This window comes from Nansenia antarctica, assembly GCF_963989245.1.
Source record: "Nansenia antarctica genome assembly, chromosome: 4".
Lineage (NCBI taxonomy): Eukaryota > Metazoa > Chordata > Actinopteri > Argentiniformes > Microstomatidae > Nansenia > Nansenia antarctica.
The window spans coordinates 55,306,870-55,327,117 of record NC_137689.1 but is presented as its reverse complement, the minus strand read 5'-3'; the positions used below and the strand labels follow the sequence as shown (position 1 = coordinate 55,327,117).

The window sequence follows — 20,248 nt, the reverse complement described above, 5'->3', positions numbered from 1 at the left end:
AATTTCCCAAACACAGAGCAATATAAGAACTCACTAAGTCCTCTCTTTGCATTTCACCCACACCATGTGACCAGCTTTATTCCTCCACAAACACACAACACCAGCTGTATTAATATAAGCACACTACACAGCTTTAAAGTTAGGTACATTGCCTTGTGTGTTTTTTTTATTGTCTATCTTTATGAGTATGTTGTTTGTTGGTTCTGTAGTCTATGCCTTGTCTGGTAAGTCGACACTCTTGAAAGACAATCCTGCTTTGTCCTATGAGTGTAAGCAGATCCCTTCTTGGTCAGATTGTGTAAGATCTACTGTGAGTTTTGTGCGTTGATTCTGATCAGGTGCCCATGTTGATTTGCTATCTTCATTCTGTGTCAGAGAGTCTTATCATGACTGAGATAGTTTTCCCTCTCCAATAATACCTGGTTTGGAGCTGAAGTTTGCTGTTTGCAACAGGAGTCAACTAGGAGACATGACTTAGGATCTGCACTCTGTTTGACAGTGATCGGTTCATGTGACATTATTGTTAGGATTGTTCTTTACCTCAAATGCCAAACTTCAACAGATCATTCTGTCCGGCTGCTTTTACTGTATGCTATCTCCTGAGTTTCCCCAAAGATTTTTTCCACCTTTTTGTAAAGGTGATTTAGGGCAAATTACTCTGTGTGGTTCATATACATGATTCCTTGCAGGCTTAAGTATATTCCCTCTCACAGCAGGCTGTTGGATAATCATAGCCTAATGTGTTCTTTCAAAAAATATTATTATTATATTATGCAGTATTATTATACTGATGTACAGACATTTGCATTGGTGTTCAGTGAGTTTCTACATGGTGTGTTTTGTGTGCTTTTCTTATTGTTGACTGTGTTGCACCTGATTTCTGAGGCTAAATCCAGCTTTAGCCTCACATTCCAATGTGTTTATCTGTGAAACACAAACAGTGTGGTGAATAGTTCCCTGTACGTGCTCCTTCGCTCAGTGCCAGGCTTGACCTGCCCTACAGGCTCCCAAACAGACCGTGTTATGTTTCACTTGAAGCAGATAACTCAGTGTTACTGTTTACATAACCTTGCTTTGCCAATTCTCCTGCCAAACCGATTGCGAGAGGCTCTACTAACTCTCAAACACAGGTGACTTTGATTTCACAAATTCAATTAGTTTTGACACACAAATATTCATTTTCATAGAATGAAAGTTTCACTTGGCACTCTATGCAAAAACATTGTCACGACTCACGACACACATGCTTGGCCCTGCCAAAGATTTATAACTAACTCTGAGTATTTGAAAATGGCAGAGTCCTTGCCCTTCGACTCTTTACTAAGGGGCTTCAGTACATGTGTCGATAGAATCAGATCTGAACCCAGAAGTATACTGAGTTTAGATGTTGATTGTTGATAACATTGTACCTAGGCTATTGAATGTTGAGACTGCGCCGACCAGCTGGCCGGGGTTTTCACCAACATCTTTAACCAGTCCCTGTCCCAGGCCACCGTCCCACCCTGCCTGAAAACCTCAACTATCATCCCAGTCCCGAAGAAAAGCACGGTGAGCTGCCTAAACGACTACCGCCCGGTGGCACTCACACCAATCATCATGAAGTGCTTCGAGAAACTAGTCCGGGCCCACATACTCACACGCCTCCCGCCCAACCTGGATCCATACCAGTTCGCCTACAGAGCCCACAGGTCCACAGAGGACGCCATAGCGACGACTCTCCACGCCACTCTATCCCACCTGGAGAGGGGAAACAGCTACGCGAGACTGCTCTTCGTGGACTTCAGCTCCGCCTTCAACACCATCCTTCCAGACAGGCTAGTGACCAAACTACTAGACCTGGGTCTATCACACTCTATATGTGCGTGGATCAAGGACTTCCTGACCGACCGCCCCCAGAGGGTGCGGGTGGGCCCCCACACCTCCACAGCCCTCAGCCTCAGCACTGGGTCACCCCAGGGCTGCGTGCTAAGCCCCATCCTCTACAACCTCTACACCCACGACTTCACCCCCATCCACCCCAGCAACTACATCGTAAAGTTTGCAGACGACACCACCGTGGTGGGATGTATCTCGGGGGGGGACGAGGCGGCGTACAGGGATGAGGTAGAGCAATTGAGCAAGCTGTGCAAGGTAAACAACCTGCTGCTAAACAAGTCAAAGACCCAGGAACTCATCGTAGACTACAGGAGGAAAAAGTCCGAGATCCTGCCCCTGCTCATCGACGGAGAGAGCGTAGAGATGGTCTCAAACCTCCGTTTCCTGGGACACATCATACGGGATGACCTGGCCTGGAAGGACAACACTAAAGGCACCATCAAGAGGGCACAACAGCGGCTATACACCCTGAGATGCCTCAAGAAACAACACAGCAAGCAGGAGATGCTGGTGGCCTTCTACCACGGCGCAGTGGAGAGCATCCTCACCTTCGGCATCTCCAACTGGTACCACAGCTGCACGGCAGCGGAGAGAAACGATCTACAGAGAGTCGTGAGAACAGCACAGGGGATCACCGGCGCCACCCTCCCCTCTCTGGAGGAGCTGTACGAAACACGCTGTCTCAGGAGGGCCTCCAAGATCTCCAAGGACCCGACCCACCCTGGGCACGAACACTTTGTCAAGCTGCCCTCGAACAGGAGGTACAGGACCCCGGCCGCTAGGACAAACAGACTGAAGGACAGCTTCTACCACAGGGCCGTCAAGGCCCTGAACACAGAAAAGGCCTAAGTTCTGGGCCCAGGACAAGTCCGGACGGATTGTAAATGGCAGCTAGTGCTGAGGCACAAACATGTACATTTTCAAGCCTGCAAACTGTGACACTTTAAAAAAAATGTGAAAAAATACTTTCTTGTGCAATATGACAACCCTAGTTGACTATCTGTGCAGTATAGTACAGTGGATTGTGTACATAGCCTCTATTGATGTAAACCAGCTCCTTATCTTCTTGTGATTTTATGCATCTATGCTTTTTCCAAAATGTGTTTCTTTTTCCTTTCTTAAACACCAGGGGAGCCTCCCCTCCTAAATTTCGTTGTTTGGTACCTGTACTGTAACAATGACAAATAAAGTCTATCTATCTATCTATCTATATGTCTTATGGTGCCTATGCATTCTTAATGCTTGTTTTCCCATTGGATAGAATGTGACATGGAATAGCATTTGTTTGTTGTACACTTTTGCATCAACAAGCACCATTTGATCTGCAACAAGGACATTACCAACTTGTACCATCCTCTCTCTCTCTTACGCACGCACGCATGCATGCACACACACACACACACACACACACACACACACACACACACACACACACACACACACCAGGCTGGGCTTTGAGATAAGAAAGGTTTTAAGTATTGCTTTATCAGTCATTGAGGGTCACACAGGAAGTGTATACTGTATGTATGTTGCTGAAAGGGCCATGATAACAATAACAGATGATAAAAATAACAGATGCTGAGTCATACACTGTCAGTTCGTCCTGTCTGAGAGTATGTGGTGTTCTCCACACAGGACTGTAAGACTGCTGAGTACAGACGGAACTTCAGCAGGCTTTTTCATAGAAAATAAAATTACCCATTCACTGACAGTTCCTCCTGCGCTGTTTCCTCCACCCTGACACACCAATAAAATGTATGTTGTAACTTCCCTTTTGATGATGAAGAAAGTTACTTCTCTTCTTCTTGGTGCCCCTCCCTAGCAAGGGTCCGCTTGGTTCTAATAGTACAGTACCGGCACAGTTCAGATGACAGCAATTATAAGTAGCCTACAAGCTCAGTGGCCTTGCGGTTAGAGTGTCTGCCGTGAGATTTGGAGGTTGTGAGTTTAATCCCTGGCCGAGTCATACCAAAGACTATAAAAATGGTACCCGATGCCTCCCTGCTTGGTAGTCAGCATTAAGGGTTGGATTGGGGGTAACCTGCGACAGGGGGACCCTGTGACATACCAGCGTCATGTCCAGGTGGTGTACTTGTACATCAAGCCACCTCACGCTATGGAAACAGGAGAGGCTCGAGTCGAGAGTCATCGGTTCTCGTCTACTTACTTATAAGTAGAGCCCAACCGATACTGATTTATAGGGGATAACTAATATATCTGCTTATACTAGCCTATATATACACTCACTGAACACTTTATTAGGAACACCCTATACACCTTCTCATTCATGTGTGATGTAATAATGTGGGGAATGTTTTCTTGGCACACTTTGGGCCAAGAAAACGAAAGTTGTCTCAAACTGGTTTCATGGTCATGACAATGAGTTCAGTGGCCTTCCCAGTCACCGGATTTGAATCCAATAGAACACCTTTGGGATCTGGTAGAACGGGAAATTCACAGCTTGAAAGTGCACCTGAACAATCTGCAGGAATTGCGTGATGCAATCATGTCACCATGGACCAGAATCTCAAAGTATGGGAGGGGAGAGGTGAGAGAGGGATAGCGGTGGCCGGGAGAAGTAGAGGGAAGGTGAGGGGGAGAGAGAGAGACATGTGGGGGAGGGAGAGAGAGGTAGGAGGGAGATGTGGAGATGGAGGGAGGGAGAGAGAATACAAAAAAAATAGGGAACAGAAAATAGGGTAATTTACATGAGATTCAATATCAGGTTCAGGCCTTGTCACAAGATATTCTATGACCTGTGGATGGGAGTCAGTAAGATCTGTCAGTACATTCCTGCCAAAACCACATTGTAACCTGTTTCTGAGAACATGAGTGCTGGGTGGTGATAAGCCATATTAAATACCATGAATGGACTTCCTCCGGCCTGCTTCTTTTCTTTTCAGCTGAGCCACAGAGGTGTGTGTCAGAGAGTGTGTAGTTCAGACAAAATGTGTATTAATGAGTGGAAGTGAGTTTGAAAGTACATTGCTCAAAATAATTATGGGAACACTTAATCATGACAGTATAACACAAAGTCAATCTCTGAACCTCTGGGATATCGATCTGTCCAGTTAGGAAGCTTAAACGATTGTTAATCAATTCACCTGCTTTGGTGCAAATGAAAGCAACAACAGATGGACAGGAGAGGGAACAGCAAGACAACCCCCAAAAAGGAAATAGTTTTGCAGGTGGTGGCCACAGACCATTTCTCTCTCCTTATCCTTCCTGACTGATTTTTCTCTAGTACATTTTTGCTAGTGCCTTTGTCACTACTGGTAGCATGAGGCGGTACCTGCAGCCCATTCAGGTTGCACAGGTAGTCCAGCTCCTCCAGGATGGCACATCCATATGTGCCGTCGCAAGAAGGTTTGCTGTGTCTTCCAGCACAGTCTCAAGAGGGTAGAGGAGATACCGGGAGATGGGCCATTGCACAAGGAGAGCTGGACAGAGCTGTAGAAGGGCAACAGCCCAGCTCTAGTGGGACTTGCCCAGCACCGTGCAGCTTGCAGGTCTTTGATGGATTTCTCACTGCTGTGCCTACTGTATACTGTACTGTATGTGTGGTGAGTGTTGGTTAACTAGGTTTCACTGTTGTCAACCCCTGAGGACTGAGCAGTGAGGCTGTCGACACACCTACACAGCAAAGTAATATACGTATATAGTAAAGTATATATGCATCTACCATCAGAAAGAGACTTTCATGGGAGGTGTGCAAGGAGGAAACCCTTGCTGTCAAAAAACACCATCAAGGCACAATGTGCCACAACATTGGGTATAGTAACAGAAGACATGTTTGTGCAAATCAAAGACAGCATTTGTGCACAGGAACCTCATACCAACTGTGAAGCATGGGGGTGGAAATGTCATTATTTGGGGCTGCTTTGCTGCAGCAGGGCCTGGCCAGCTCATCATCATAGAATCCACTATGAATTCTTTATTGTATCAGAGGGTGCTTGAAGGAAATGTGAGATCATCTGTCCAAAAATGTAAGCTGAAGCGGATGTGGACCATAATAATAATAATAATAATAATAATAATAATAATTCATTACATTTATAATGAATAATGCTTATAATGCTTTTCTGAGGCTCAAAGACGCTGACCATGTAACATGACAATGACCCAAAGCATTCCAGTAAATCCACCAAGGAATGGCTCAAAAGAAAGAAATGCCAAGTGAAAGCCTGGATCTTAATCCTATTGAGATGCTGTGGAGTGGTTTGAAACAGGCTGTGCATGCAAGAAACCCCTCAAACATGACACAGCTGAAAGAATTCTGAATTGAGGGAAAAACTTTCTCCCAGTCAATGTCAGAGACTACTAGACAGTTATAGGAAACGTGTGATTGAGGTTATTTCAGCCAAACTTTTTCCTCAGTAAGAATTATATTTTTTTGTAAAAATGTTTATAAGAGTTTAATTGTTTTTGGTTCAATTTGGTTCTACCTTTATCGATAGATATTGTTTGAAAGAAGATTAAATATTGATATGTCTATATTTCTTTAAAAATGACTTAATATTTCATGTTGTGTCCTATTTTTTTCACATGACTGTCGGCTCTAATTATAAGTCCATGCAGGTATCAGTGAACAACCTCAATGATTGTCTCTGGGTGTGTTCACTAGGCAACTTTGAGAACATCTAGACATTTCTGAAAGAAGAATGAACACTCCTTTGTTGTCTAATGTCAATTACATTACCCAACCGTATTAGGATGAGCAAATAATTGGGTTTGCTGAAAATAGCCAGGCGCTGGCAGTGTAACCCTTGATGGTGCAGCTGATAGGCCAGGGAGAGACCAATGGGTTGATTTTATGCTTTTGCTTGCATTACTACTGCTAGGGCTGGTTTCCTGGGCGCAGATTTAGGCACCCCCTCGTCTAAATAACATTTTTTATTTAAAATATCCATTTAAGATGCATGTAACATGTTAGTCTAGAACTAGGTTTAATCTGTCGATCCCAGGAAACCAGCCTCTATGGTGTTTTATTTAAATCATTAAATTTTTTGTACATAACAACAAACATAAGACAGTTAAAAGACACAATGGGCCCTATTATGCACTTCATCAATAAGACGAGGCGGTAGATCTAAACTTAAGACGTGGAGGCGTGGTCAAGGCCACTTTGCTATTATGCGTGCTGTAGTGGGCGCCTAAAACCCGGCGCTAAGCAAAGAAATTAGTCATGGGTGTGTTTTGGGCGTCTTCTCAATCAACCCAATCAGCGTGCCAGGTGCCATTCCCTTTAAGAACCGGCTGCGTTGAGTCATTAGCGCTATGCTATTATGGAAGTCCTGAGAAGGAGGTCAGCGCGCTTCTCTGCCTCTCCCTTCAGAAATAAAGCATTTATACTGTGACCGTAATTGACGTCTTGCCGTGGAGCCACGTGCGTGTTCATGTGTGCCCACATGCATGCGCAAACCGCGGAGGCGCGCTCGTGTTTCAAAACGTGCACTAAAACGAAGTCTAAACTTAAGAACTTTTCAAACCACTTCTTAGCGATAGGAGCTGTGGTGTATTTCTTATTGGTTATGAATCAAAGAACAGTTATTGAGTTTAAGACGATTTAATCAGAGTTACAAAAACAGGGTATACATATACCAGCAGCTGAAGCCTTGTGTCTGTCCTCCTCTGCTGGGATCCGCTGGTAAAGAGGCCCCCCCTTGGGTCTCAACCCTATTCATCAACAATATGCAAATACAGTCACAGGCCATAGCCTATCACCTTATCCAGATGGCCATGAGGGCCGTCCCCTGTGATGTCACCACGGCCCCAAGTCCGAGGGCTGGTCAGATTACAAGAGCCATTGCACAACACTAGAAAATAGGATATATATAGTAGAAAATATACGACACATCCCCCCTCGGACCACCCAGAGGGTGTTCCGAAACTATACGACCACAAAACAAAAACAAAAACACAAAACCCCACATAAAAAAATAAAAAATAAAAAAATAAAAATAAAAATATTTTTTTTTTAAATAAACAACAACAAACAGAAAAACTACACCAACACACAACACAAGAAGCACAATAACACAGACCAACCCAGGACCAGTATTAGGAACCAAGGATATCATAACCAAAAAATAGAAAACAACCAATAATAAAAAGAATCTTGAAAATAACAATCACAATTAAACTAAACACAGTTCATCATGCACAAATCAATACAGAAACTTCCAACGACCGATGTTTTCTTTGTCCTTGAAGCGTCAGGGTCAGAGGTTGCTAGCACTTGAACCCAGTTGGAGAACAGCCTTTACCGCTGTCTCAGATTGATAACACTTTCATAGTCAGGAGCTTCCATTTTCGTTGCGCTAGGAACAGAACCTCTCTCCTAGCTTTGTATAACCACCACATCACTTCTCAACTGACCTCAATCACACGATATAGAAACAAACAAACAATACACAAATAATGACATTCAGTTATCATAACACATAATTCTCCAACAGTAAGCATAGGACAAAGGGAATGCATTAATGCATAGATCTTCACCTCAGATGAGGACTAGTCTTCTGAAAAGTTCATTAACGTGGACTGAGTGACTGATTTTCCAAAAACAGTCAATGAGGCCCTGTCTCCTAAGAAAGTCAAAAACCATGTCTGCTATAATAGGTGCTCCTATCTTAGCAAAATAAGTTTCCCATGCCCCTAAGACCGTTTCCAGCCATGCTATCATCTGCTGTCCATTCCCGTCGTTCCCTTTGATCTGCTGCTTCACTACCCTATTCATAGTCTTTAATCTTTTCCTAACTGGTCGTCGTCCGTCAGTGTCATTGAGGTTCAGGCAGCCGCCTGGTCCCCTCCCACGCTGATCAAGGTCTGGGGAGTCGCCCTCAGCATCATCTGAAGCATGATGCAGGCACTCGCCAGCATCCCCAGTAGCACAGGTGTCCAGGCTTTGGACACCCCCAGGCTGGACCTCCAGACTGTCAACACTCTCTGCTTCGTTGGTTTCTGGTTCATTGGCATCTGGACAGCTTTCCACTGTCCCCTCGGTTTCAGGCACTGCCGGTAATGTCACTGGCTGTAACACTGGCATTGCCACTGGCTCTGGCAACACCACAGCATCTCCTCGTAGCTCCTCCTTCTCAGGTTCTCTGGGGACCTCGGCACCTGTTGGCACAACATCCTGCCTACTCTGTACATCCACCCCCCTGTCCACCACCCGTGGCCCTATTGGGGTAGGGATATGCCCAGACACCACTGGTGTACCCACTCTGATGTTGTTTCTCCAACAGACCCCACATTGACCTAAAGCATGGTCAATCTGTTCCATCAAATATGGACTCCAAAACCCATATTTCTTGGTGATCTTGCGTCTTACCTCCCCCCTAGCCACATGTGCTAATCCATGAGCTTCCCGTATTAACATGCCTATTAAATCTGAGGGTGCTACAACCAACCCCTCATGATTCCTCCATAGACCTGTGTCATCCTGACTTGCCCCCCTTGCTAGCCAAACGTTCTTGTCTAACGTAGTTACTCTACTCTGTAACATCAATAAATCCTCAAGTGTGACCATGCCCTGTAATTGCTTTTCATGTGTGACCAGAAGACCTTTACCTGCCTTGTCTGCTCCTGTAATGGCTTTGGCTGCATCTTCTGCAGCCCTGTTACCTTGTGTGACATGTGATGAGTCAGACCTGTGTGTGGCACACTTCACTATGGCTAATTCCTTTGGCTTCATCATGGCTTGTAACAGCTTCATGATCTGTGCGTGATGCTGGATAGGCGTACCATCAGTTCTCTTAAAACCCCGCCCCCTCCATACAGCTCCATTAAAATGACAAACATTATGTGCATAGGCAGAGTCGGTGTACACTGTCACTCTCCGTCCGGTTCCCAAGTTGCATGCTTCTGTGAGGGCAATCAACTCAGCCAACTGAGCTGAGCATGGCTGAGGAACTGCCTCAGCCTGTTCTACAATAAACTTTGAATTCTGTGCTTTAACTAAGGAATACCCAGCGCACAAAGTTTCTCCTACCCCGTAACAAGACCCATCAACCCAATATTCTATATCAGCTCCCTTTAAAGGCAAAGCTTGTAGGTCTGTTCTATGCTTAATCACTCTGGCTGTCGATGGAATCTGAACACCGGATGGCACCGTCACCTGACAGCCGTCAGGTGTGCATTTTACTGTACAGTTCAATTGGCATAGAGCATCTCTCCCTAGCAGCCCTGTTGGCGTGTGTTCTGACACAAGTGTTGACAGAGTTGCTCTCTGTCCCTTGTACTCTAAGTCTACAAGCTCAGTTGTAGGAATCAGCTGTTTAATTCCCTCAAATCCGATTGTCTTCACATATTCTCTAGACATAGGGAGGTGCGTGGCGCCTTCAGGCTTCTGTGTCACCACCAGCTGGCACCTCCCACTCGGATCTTCCGGGCGCCCCTATAGGCCAGCTGCTGGGCCTCCGTAAGGGTTCATCACTCCTGGAGCAGGTGTAGCAGGAGGCCAATATCCTCCTCCTTGGCTCCCCCCTGCGCCCCCCTGGGGCCTGTTGCAGCAGGTACAGGCTAGATGTCCATTCTGGTCGCATTGGCAACATGGTTCTAGCATCTCCTTCCCTGCTGCTGTCCATCCCCCTGGTGGTGGTCCTTGGCCAGCCTGTGTGTACATCTGGTATGGAACCGCTTGCACCCCTGGTGGCCCTTGTGGGTATGGATACCCCCCTTGTGGGTAGGACTGGTAAGTAGCAGGATACCCCCCTTGTGGCCCCTGTGAGTAGGACTGGTAAGTAGCAGTCTGCACTCCAGGTGGCTGTTGCTGTGGGGCTAAAGCCTGCACTCCCTCTATGTTCCTCTCGCTTTCAGTCAATTGCACATGAGTCAATATTCTGAGTGATTCTTCGTCTCGTGTTTTCTGTATCTGAATATTCTTTCGATATAACTCAACGTGATGAGCTACGTGGTCTATATAAACAGCTTTGTTCATGTGTCGTAGCCCCACCACTTCTGCTAGCTTATCCTTAACTGGGGTAGGAAGCCCTTCTTGTATTTTTTCCCTGATTATGGATTTTTCTAAGGGGTTATCTTCAGCGTCCTTCCCTGTCACACTTCTCCATTGAGAGTGCACACGGGCCACAAAACCCCTGGGATTCTCATCTCCCCCCAGTGGCTTCACAATGATATTGTCTGGGTGAATGTGAGTAGGGTAAGTCTCTCTGATTGCTTTCCACAGCCTGCCTCTGTTTGCTGCGAAGAGCTCTGGATCATAAACTGATGTATTGATATATCTATGAAGTCCTGCCTTCATCAATATTTCCTGCATTGTATCCAATCCTGCAATAAAAGCTAAGAGTCTTTTCAGGTCTCCCATTGCGGCCTGCGTTCCTGTCAGTCTCACGTCCATCTCAGTAGTCCACGGGTATCCGCCGTCTTGAAGAACGGGGAGCTTCTCTATCACTTCAGACAGATCTGTATGATGCCACGGATGATATTCCATCTTGTTACCCCGAATCAGCACTGGACAGTTCTTTAATGTATTTGATGACATTCGGTGACAATCTTCCTCTCTTTCCGCTTTCTCCGGGCGTCTTCTCCCACCTTTCCTTTCGGCTGTGGCTATCATCTTCCTGACCTGCGCGTTGTAGCCTCCATCTGCATTGTCGTCATCTCTTGAGTCTTCACTGCCATCTTCGCTGTCATCTTCCTCGTCACTCCTGTCGTCCCCTTTTCCCCTTGGCTCCTTCTTGGTCTTCTTCTTCTGGGAATGGTCCTCCAGTGCCTTAGCATATGGAGGGGGACTGGAGACAGGACACATGTCTGGGGATGGAATGTTCAATTTCTGTTCCAGTGTTCTGGCCAATTCTTTTTTCTTTTCCGGTTCCATCTGAGCTATTTTCTGTCCCTCTACCTTAAATAGATCTAAAATAGCTAACTCTAACTTGCGTTTCTCTGATCTAATCTTTCCTCTTTGATGTGCTTTGTGCCCATTGATAAGTATTTCCAATGTTGCAATTATTTGTAAATTAAGGCTGCCCTCTTTCGGCCACGGCTGTTCAATGTATGCCCAACGGCTATTCCATTTCGTAGACATTTTGCTAATTTCCCTAACAAGAGGATTCATTTTTTCCACTACAGCCATAGGGGATAACGTAGCCAACATTCCACGATGTTCACTAATATCTTTTAACAGCTTCGTTGAATTTGACCCCATTCTACTTGCTCAATATGCTGACAATATTCTATATTAGATAAGGTGTACGCTTCTTACAACCCACCTTCCTATTGTCTTGTTTGCTAAACAAATGCTAGTCCAATATAACTGTATTAACCATCCCCACAAAACCCTGCAACTCAAAATAACAGATTTGCCTCTTGTGTATGTCAGTGCAGTATTAACTTAAATCTAATATCTGTGTAAGTACTTTATACTTAAATGTGTTTCCTAATTGTTTATGAATATGTGTCACTTAATTACTCATTCAATACTAATTACAGTTCTGGTCAACACAATTATCAAATCACAAAGGCTGGTCAACACCTAAGTATTCACTGATTTACAAAAACCCTTTTACTGCTTAATTATCAATACAAACTATTCTGCTATTCCTAATCAAAAGCTGTGGACATGACCTAACTTGAAATAAAAGATGTAAATTACAAATATTAATTATAACCTGTAAAGAAATCGACTTGTTATTTGGAAAATGATTAATTATTAATTACAATCTGAGTAATTAATTGAATTAATTAAAGTAATGTAATATAACAATCATTTAACCATTCATCACAGAGCCAATGTTTTAAAAATGTCTTGTCGTGTTTTGCCCAGCAGATGGCGCCGGCAGCCAACAACTCTGTCTCACAGAACGACTCTTCTTTTAATCTTACCTAAAACTCACAATCTATCTTTACTTTTAACAGACAATGACAAATATCTTTAAACTACTTTAAATACCCTGATGATCAATTCACTATCTTTCTATCTTTAAAATACTATAGTCTATGTAATGCAACAATCACACGCAACCCCCCTACGTGTCCGAAGCCTAAAGGCCAGAGGCAGAAAGCAGGCGGCTCAATTTAACAACCCTTTGTCCTTGAGAAACCACCGCGTGTTTGTAGCCTGCTTTAAAACAATCTCTTTAACACAACTTGTTTTTTTTTACAATTACTTTTCACGACACAGCAATATCACGATTATCTTTCAATCCAGTTAAACTATTATTTATCTCATTCAAATATTCTACAATGCATTCACGTTTTCCTCATAGAGATGGCCTCTGTGTGTGTCCTTCCTCAAGGACAAAGACAATGGCGTCTAAGAATGGATTCTCTGACACAGTTCTGAAGAATCGATTTCTTAGTCTATAACAATAATGCTCTTTTCAATGCAATTTAACTATTAGTTACCGAACTAAATCTTACACGGTCCCTTCACAGAGATATCTAGGCCTGTGTGTGTCCGCGCGTCTGCGCGCGTGCCCGAGCGTGCGTGTTATCGCTCCGTTTACAACAATGGACAATGGCGTCCTTTCACACACACAGAGTAATGGAGTCTACAGTTCTGCACATATCTTACAAAAATAGACTACACAGTCCATTTACACTTTAACACATAAACACAATTTTACCGAATTTTACACAGACACACACGATATTCCAATACCATACAACTTACAAATCACATACCTTACCATCAAACACTATATTTTACAAAAAACGGGCTTCAAAGTCCGGCTCTCACCAACCCCACTTATTAAAGATTATGAAAAGTTTGTTTCTATTCCAACAAGATTACCGTTACACAAGATTCTTTTGACTATAACTTATCTGAGATTTACAGTCTATTTTGAACACACCAATCGACTAGAGAGAGAGGTCTCTGCAGAAAACCTACCCTCTTCGTTGGATTGAAGAGTTTGCAAAATACTGTAAATTAAGCTATATTTATCTCCGTTGCTAGGCTCGCCATTTAGTGTGGTGTATTTCTTATTGGTTATGAATCAAAGAACAGTTATTGAGTTTAAGACGATTTAATCAGAGTTACAAAAACAGGGTATACATATACCAGCAGCTGAAGCCTTGTGTCTGTCCTCCTCTGCTGGGATCCGCTGGTAAAGAGGCCCCCCCTTGGGTCTCAACCCTATTCATCAACAATATGCAAATACAGTCACAGGCCATAGCCTATCACCTTATCCAGATGGCCATGAGGGCCGTCCCCTGTGATGTCACCACGGCCCCAAGTCCGAGGGCTGGTCAGATTACAAGAGCCATTGCACAACACTAGAAAATAGGATATATATAGTAGAAAATATACGACAGAGCAAAGTCAGATCGCATAATAGCAGGGGCGCCTAGTGCACTTCATTAACATATGAACACTCCCACAATGAGCAATATATGCACGGGAGTTTTACGTCTTATGTGTGGGCGCCTATCGACACCTGCATAATAGCAGTAGCGCGTATGAAGCGCATAATAAGGGTGGGGGTAGGTCTTAACCTGGCGGTGCGTCTTAATTAACACTTAAGACGGCAAGTTAAGAAGTGCATAATAGGGCCCAATAAGTTCTAAGACACACAATCGGACAACATTGTGTAATACAATAGACAGTGACAGCCATAGAAACTACCTAACATGGAACAATAATAATAGAGACAGGTGATGGCTACACGTGTGGTGACAGACTAAGGCCCAATCCCATTTAAAATGTTTACCCCTACCCCTCGTTTTGGAGTGCCACTCGCTTTTCTACATGGAATATGTCAAAATGCGGGACTGTCATGCACAAATCAGCCTTAAAACAATGTTGTAACGTTAGCTATCTAGTTAGACATCAACATACTAGCACATTTTTTTGTTAGACTTACTATAAAGAAAAGATCTATAATATATTGAAAGGACATTCAACTAAGATAATACAATGGTTATCCTAAAAAAATCTTTATTAACTAAGAAAATAATGTGGTTAATCCGATGATTCGCAAGGCATTCTGGGAGATTCCTTAACACTCGATTTTGAGTGTGCCTCTGAAAACCCTCCGTTTTGAGGGCCATGTTGCCTTACCACTTCGCCCCTACCCCTCTATCCCAACAAGAATCCTGACACCCTTCCCTCATGCGTGAATGCGCAAAACAGAGGGATAGGGCTAAGTGATGGGGGCAAGGGGTGTATTGGGATTGGGCCTAAAATTAATATAGGCCATTTCATAAAGATGTGTTTTGTGTGAAAATGTAGCACTAGAAAATGTGGTACTTTCTTGAAGCAGTGCAGCTGTGTGTCTCTCTGAAGACAAAGTATTAGGCAGTTTGAGAGAAGGTGTGAATCCTAAACAGTATGCCTTGTGCTGAGTGTAAACTAGGTTGATTGAAATACAGTAGCCCAATACAGCTGCTGTACAAGGCAAGCGCAGTTTTCTTTATTGAATACACAACAGTACACCTAACTCTCACACCTATTTTCACTGACATCTGTTAATGCATTCACACCCACATTCTCCAGCCCCTATAGTCTATTGCATAAAATTGTGACAGTTGTGTGGTCCCCGAACAGATTCCTGGAGTAGGTGTTTCTCTCCCTGATGTGTTGGCAGCGTACATGCCACATATACGCAAGGAGGAGTAGGGAGAGGATGAGTCTCTGGGGTGTAGGCCAGTCAGAAACATGGAAAGAGGGCGTGAAGCCACTGGTTATTCCACAGGCTGGGTCTGTATTTTTAGACTCAATAGCCTCCCTTATTAGGGAGAGGTCTTACGTAAACAGAAAACTTGTTTATGCATGACACACATGTATACATGCTCGCATACACATCCCCTATATATATATCACAGTGATGTAATGGTTAAAATGTGTTCATACTGTAGGCTACACCAACTCATTATGTAAAGTTAGTTATCATAGAGTTGTGAAAACTACAGTGCAATATTATGTAGAGGAACAGGTTGAACCAGCTTTTGTTAGAAATTGTAAAGTTTGTAAAGTCTGTAATCTGTCAATTGTACTTGTGTATGTTAATGACTGAAACAACAATAATCACTAACTAGCTAACTACCGATGCCAACTATGACAAACACCTACTTGTGTTGTCCTGCTATTCCCCAATATGTCCTCCTAACAAAGCTACTGTACCATAATGAGCTGATGTAGGGGCCATTCATCTGTTTTACATTCTGTGAGCAGCCAGTCTGTCTCATGGCCTTTGGGTTCAGTTTAACATTGAATGCTTGAAGATAAGAAGCTGCAGTCACAGCATTACGTTTTTTTGTTATTGTAACCTCTCAGACGATATCCATGGACACGCGCACACACACACACACGCGCACACACACACACACACACACACACACACACTCACACACACACACACACACACACACACTCACACACACTCTGACCCTCTGCCTGCCCCCATCCTTACTCATTTCCTTTCATTTCAGCTGGTGCTGTTTTTCTAGGACAGATGGGTGAAGAGCTAGTGACCTCAGGCCTCAGGTTTTGCTTGACAGAGATTTTTTCATGCTGACTCGTACTCTTCATTGTTCAGTTCATTGTAATCAGTGCTTGATATGGAAGTGTTATGAGAGTGCACAACTGAGAAAACTCACTCTCCATGCTCAAAAAAAAAGAAAGAAAAAAGATCCGTCATAAATGATATGTAAGGTGAGGAACTTGTAGAGTATTGTGTGATGTTTTATACATTGTGTGATTCCATGAGGCTCACTGAACCAGGCAGCATGGACTGTCACGGCATGAAATGAATTGCTTCAATTCCTTGTTCAAGAATGCAAACACGGCCGGCAAAAGTGGCGTAGGACACTAGGACGCATAGCATATCATCACAGGGGCCCTGGTTCGCTTCCGCCCGTCGACATATCCTGGCCTGCATGTCATCCCCCCTCTCTCTCACCCATCCTTCCTGCCAAATCTCTACTGTCTCTATCCCCAAAAAGGAGAAATGCTCCCAAAAAATTACATACATAAAAAATTAAATAATAAGAATCCCTCACCATCACCTATCATTTCTTTTTTAAAAACTACCTCTACAGTATCAGTAAATTAAACACGCCATGAGAACACATTTTATGCCTCTATTTCATGCTTATGTTCTCCTTTTATTTCGTGAATAAACTACATTGATTATAGAAAAGTGCCTGAATAGTTATTCAATGTGTGATCCTGAATGGTCTATAGTTTGAAATGACTTTCAATCAGATATTTCTACATGCAAGTTCATATGATGTACACTTAGAGTAGACATAGCATTAATTCTTCCCACTGCATTACATTTGCACAGTAAGGGAGGCTGATCAACAGTGCAGACACAGCACCACAAGAATACACAGCAGTAATAATAGTAATATTTATGGACCAGAGGGTAGTGTGTGTGTGACAGGGGAGGCTGGTGGAGGTAGAAATCGTAGAACAGGCTCATTGTAATGCTTGGAATGAGGAATGGCATAAAACACGTTTACCCTTCCTTATTCCATTCCAGGGATGAAATTAGCCTGTCCTCTGATTTCTACCTCCACCAGTCTCCCCCGTCACGCACACTAGTCATAGTATACAAATACACTGTTCCTGTTAGCCATGAGTGTGACTCACAATTGCCTCAACAGACTTTCCAAACTTTCACTCCCATCGCCATCATCAGTCGTTTCCTTTAAGCCAACCTGAACTATTGACCATAATTTTCAAGACCGGAGCTGTAACCATTTTGAACGAGAAAAACAGCATTCTCTGGAATTCATGGTTATGAAAACCACAGCAAAAATGTTCTTTAGAGCTGTGAAACAATTGAGGAAATAAGCGATGCCATCGATGAGGGTTGTTGTCTTTCTGGCATTAGAACATTAGATCTAAGAGGCCCAGAGGCAGACTCATTGTTCTATCCCCAGCCTTCCTCTGTCTTTTTGTTCATTACATTAGTCTGATCAGTATTTAAAATGAATTGAAAAGATGACTCAGATTTTGAGTGGTGAATATCTAGATATTGACAATTATTTCAGTGCTACCAGGCTCCCTGTGATTGACAGAGACCTTGGGGAGGCAGTAGACTAGAACTGTCTGAACTAGACTGAACAAATCCCCAAACAGGAACATGTTCATTTTGTACCCATTTTGCTTCTAATTAATGTAGTAAGTATTACGTTGTTTCTATCTTCTCTCCACAGATGGTTCAAGTTGCTGGACAAGGCAGGCAAGCCAGACAAAGAGAGGGGAGAGGTGCTGCTGGACATCCAGTTTATGAAGAACAACTTGACAGCCAGCATGTTTGACCTCTCTGCTGCAAACAAGCCTCGGTCTCGCTTGGGAAAATTCAAGGATAAGGTCCGTGGTAAAAAGAAGGAGGGCCTATCGGACTCTGCATCTGCCGTGGTGCCGTCACTCACCCAGGTTATGACAGACAGTGAGGGAGAGGGGGATGGGGATGCAGAAGGCGGTGCAAACAAGGGAGAGAAAAAGAAGAAACACAAGCTGAAGTCCCTCTTTTCTCCCAAGTCCAACCTACAGCGTAACATATCTCAGTCTATGTCTGTACTGGGGCCTCTGCCTGAGAAGAACTCCTCGCTGACTGGCAGTCGCTCCTCAGGCCTCAATGAGGACTCCTCTGAAGGTGAGCATCAACACTCAACACACCCCACATCCCTGCTTATTCACCTGGCCTCTTGTTTCCTATGTTAAATGGTGCAATCTGGGATTGGTACTTCCATTTTGGACTTCTAAATTAATATATAGCCATTGATTCATAATAATATAATAATAATAAGCTTGATGTATATAGCACCTTTCATACATAAGAATGCAGCTGTGGTGTAGAATACAGTGCAAAAGAAAAGATTAAAAATGAAAAAAACTAAGACATCATCAAAGTGATGTACAATACAATGCAAATGAAAGAAAAAAGAACAGATTAAAAACAAAAACATACAAGTAATACAACAGTAAATGATTGAGTAATGAGCAATGATTATAATGAACACAACATTAGGACATGTTCATGTTATCAAAGAGTAAAAGAGTATTGAAAACATGAAAAGACTATCTTGAATAATATAACTTATAAATGCCTCAAGAGTTCAGCTCAACAGTCTTACCCCATCACAACTCCATTGGTTGTACACAATATAATATTAAACAAACACTGTATAGCTTCAGAATTAGCTTAAAAAATTGGTTAAAACTATCATTTAGATTTCATTGATAATCAGTCATAAGTCAGTCATATAAACCCCTCCAAAAAAGTTCGGAAACGTTATTTTGGTTGATTATTCCTCCCCTTTAATAATACCAATTGGTATTGTATTTTATACATGGTTGCGTTGGTCACTCTGGCACGTACAGCACCCAAGCTGATCCCACAAGTGTTCAATTGGATTGAGGTCTGGACTCACGGCAGGCCATCCCACCCTCTCCACTCCCAAATTATGGAGGTGCTCTGTGATGATCCTGGCTCTGTGGGGGTGAGCGTTGTCCTCCTGGAGGTCCCAGATTCTGGAGATATGGGATCGCCACTGGCTCCAGAATTTCATTCCTGTCAATTAGGTGCCATTCAGGTGCCATTCACACACCTGTGACTGGCATACACCTGCCAGCACTTGAAGCTCAAAACGAGAGTGAATACCAACAGAAGAATATTGCAGGGGATTTTGGCAAAAGAAATTGGGCCGCTACCCACACGTTTAGCTGTGTTACTCATTCCACGAATGCATGATCCTTACAAGTTGTACCTCGTTGTAAAGGTGACTAATCAGGCTTTCCAACGCTATAAAATACAATACCAATTGGTATTATTAAAGGGGAGGAAGAATCGACTGAAATAACGTTTCCAAACTTTTTTGGAGGGGTTTATATCAGTAATATTGACTAGTCCCTCATACAGCGCTGGGACTCTATGGGCTGTATTTTCAGCCAGTGCAAAAGGAAATTATTTGCCTTGACATTTCTCTATTTCTCCTCTGTAGGTAAAAAGAAATTCAAGTTTCTGACCCATAAGCGCACAGGCAGTTCAGACAGTAAAGGTTCCCAGGGCCCCCTCTCCATGTTGGGCCGCTCTAAGGGTCCTGCCCCAGCTGCAGAGCAGAGTAACATGTGCATCAACGGCAGTCATGTATACACAGAAGAGCCTCAGCCTCGGAGCTCCCGTGCTGGCTCCAACTTCAGCCTGGCCAGCTCAGGCCATGGCTCCATGGAGGACCTCCGCAGGGCCCAGGGCCGCAAGAGCTCAGACACCTCCATGGACTCTCTCAGGGCCCTGAAGCAGCCCTCCCCCTGGGCAGAGAAGGAGAGCAGCAGGCCAGATGAGGAAGTAGATGGTGAGGAGCAGGACGAGGACGAGGAGGAGGAGGAGGAGAGGGTTAGGATGGAGGAGGAGAGGAAGAGAAAGGAAGAACAGCTGAGGAGGAAGTTAGAGGAGGAGGA

General features: G+C 43.8%; 1 protein-coding gene across 1 annotated transcript in view; it reads left to right on the top strand.

Moving 5' to 3' along the window:
* The window catches only part of LOC308156109 (rab11 family-interacting protein 1-like), a gene marked incomplete at its 5' end in the record, with an annotated part of 29,528 nt that overhangs the window by 1,854 nt on the left and 7,426 nt on the right, over positions 1–20,248 (top strand). The window contains 2 exons of the mRNA XM_080529468.1: positions 18,001–18,443; positions 19,792–20,177. Of these exons, the coding sequence (XP_080385594.1) occupies positions 18,001–18,443; positions 19,792–20,177 (829 nt within the window). The remainder of the gene's footprint in view (positions 1–18,000; positions 18,444–19,791; positions 20,178–20,248) is intronic.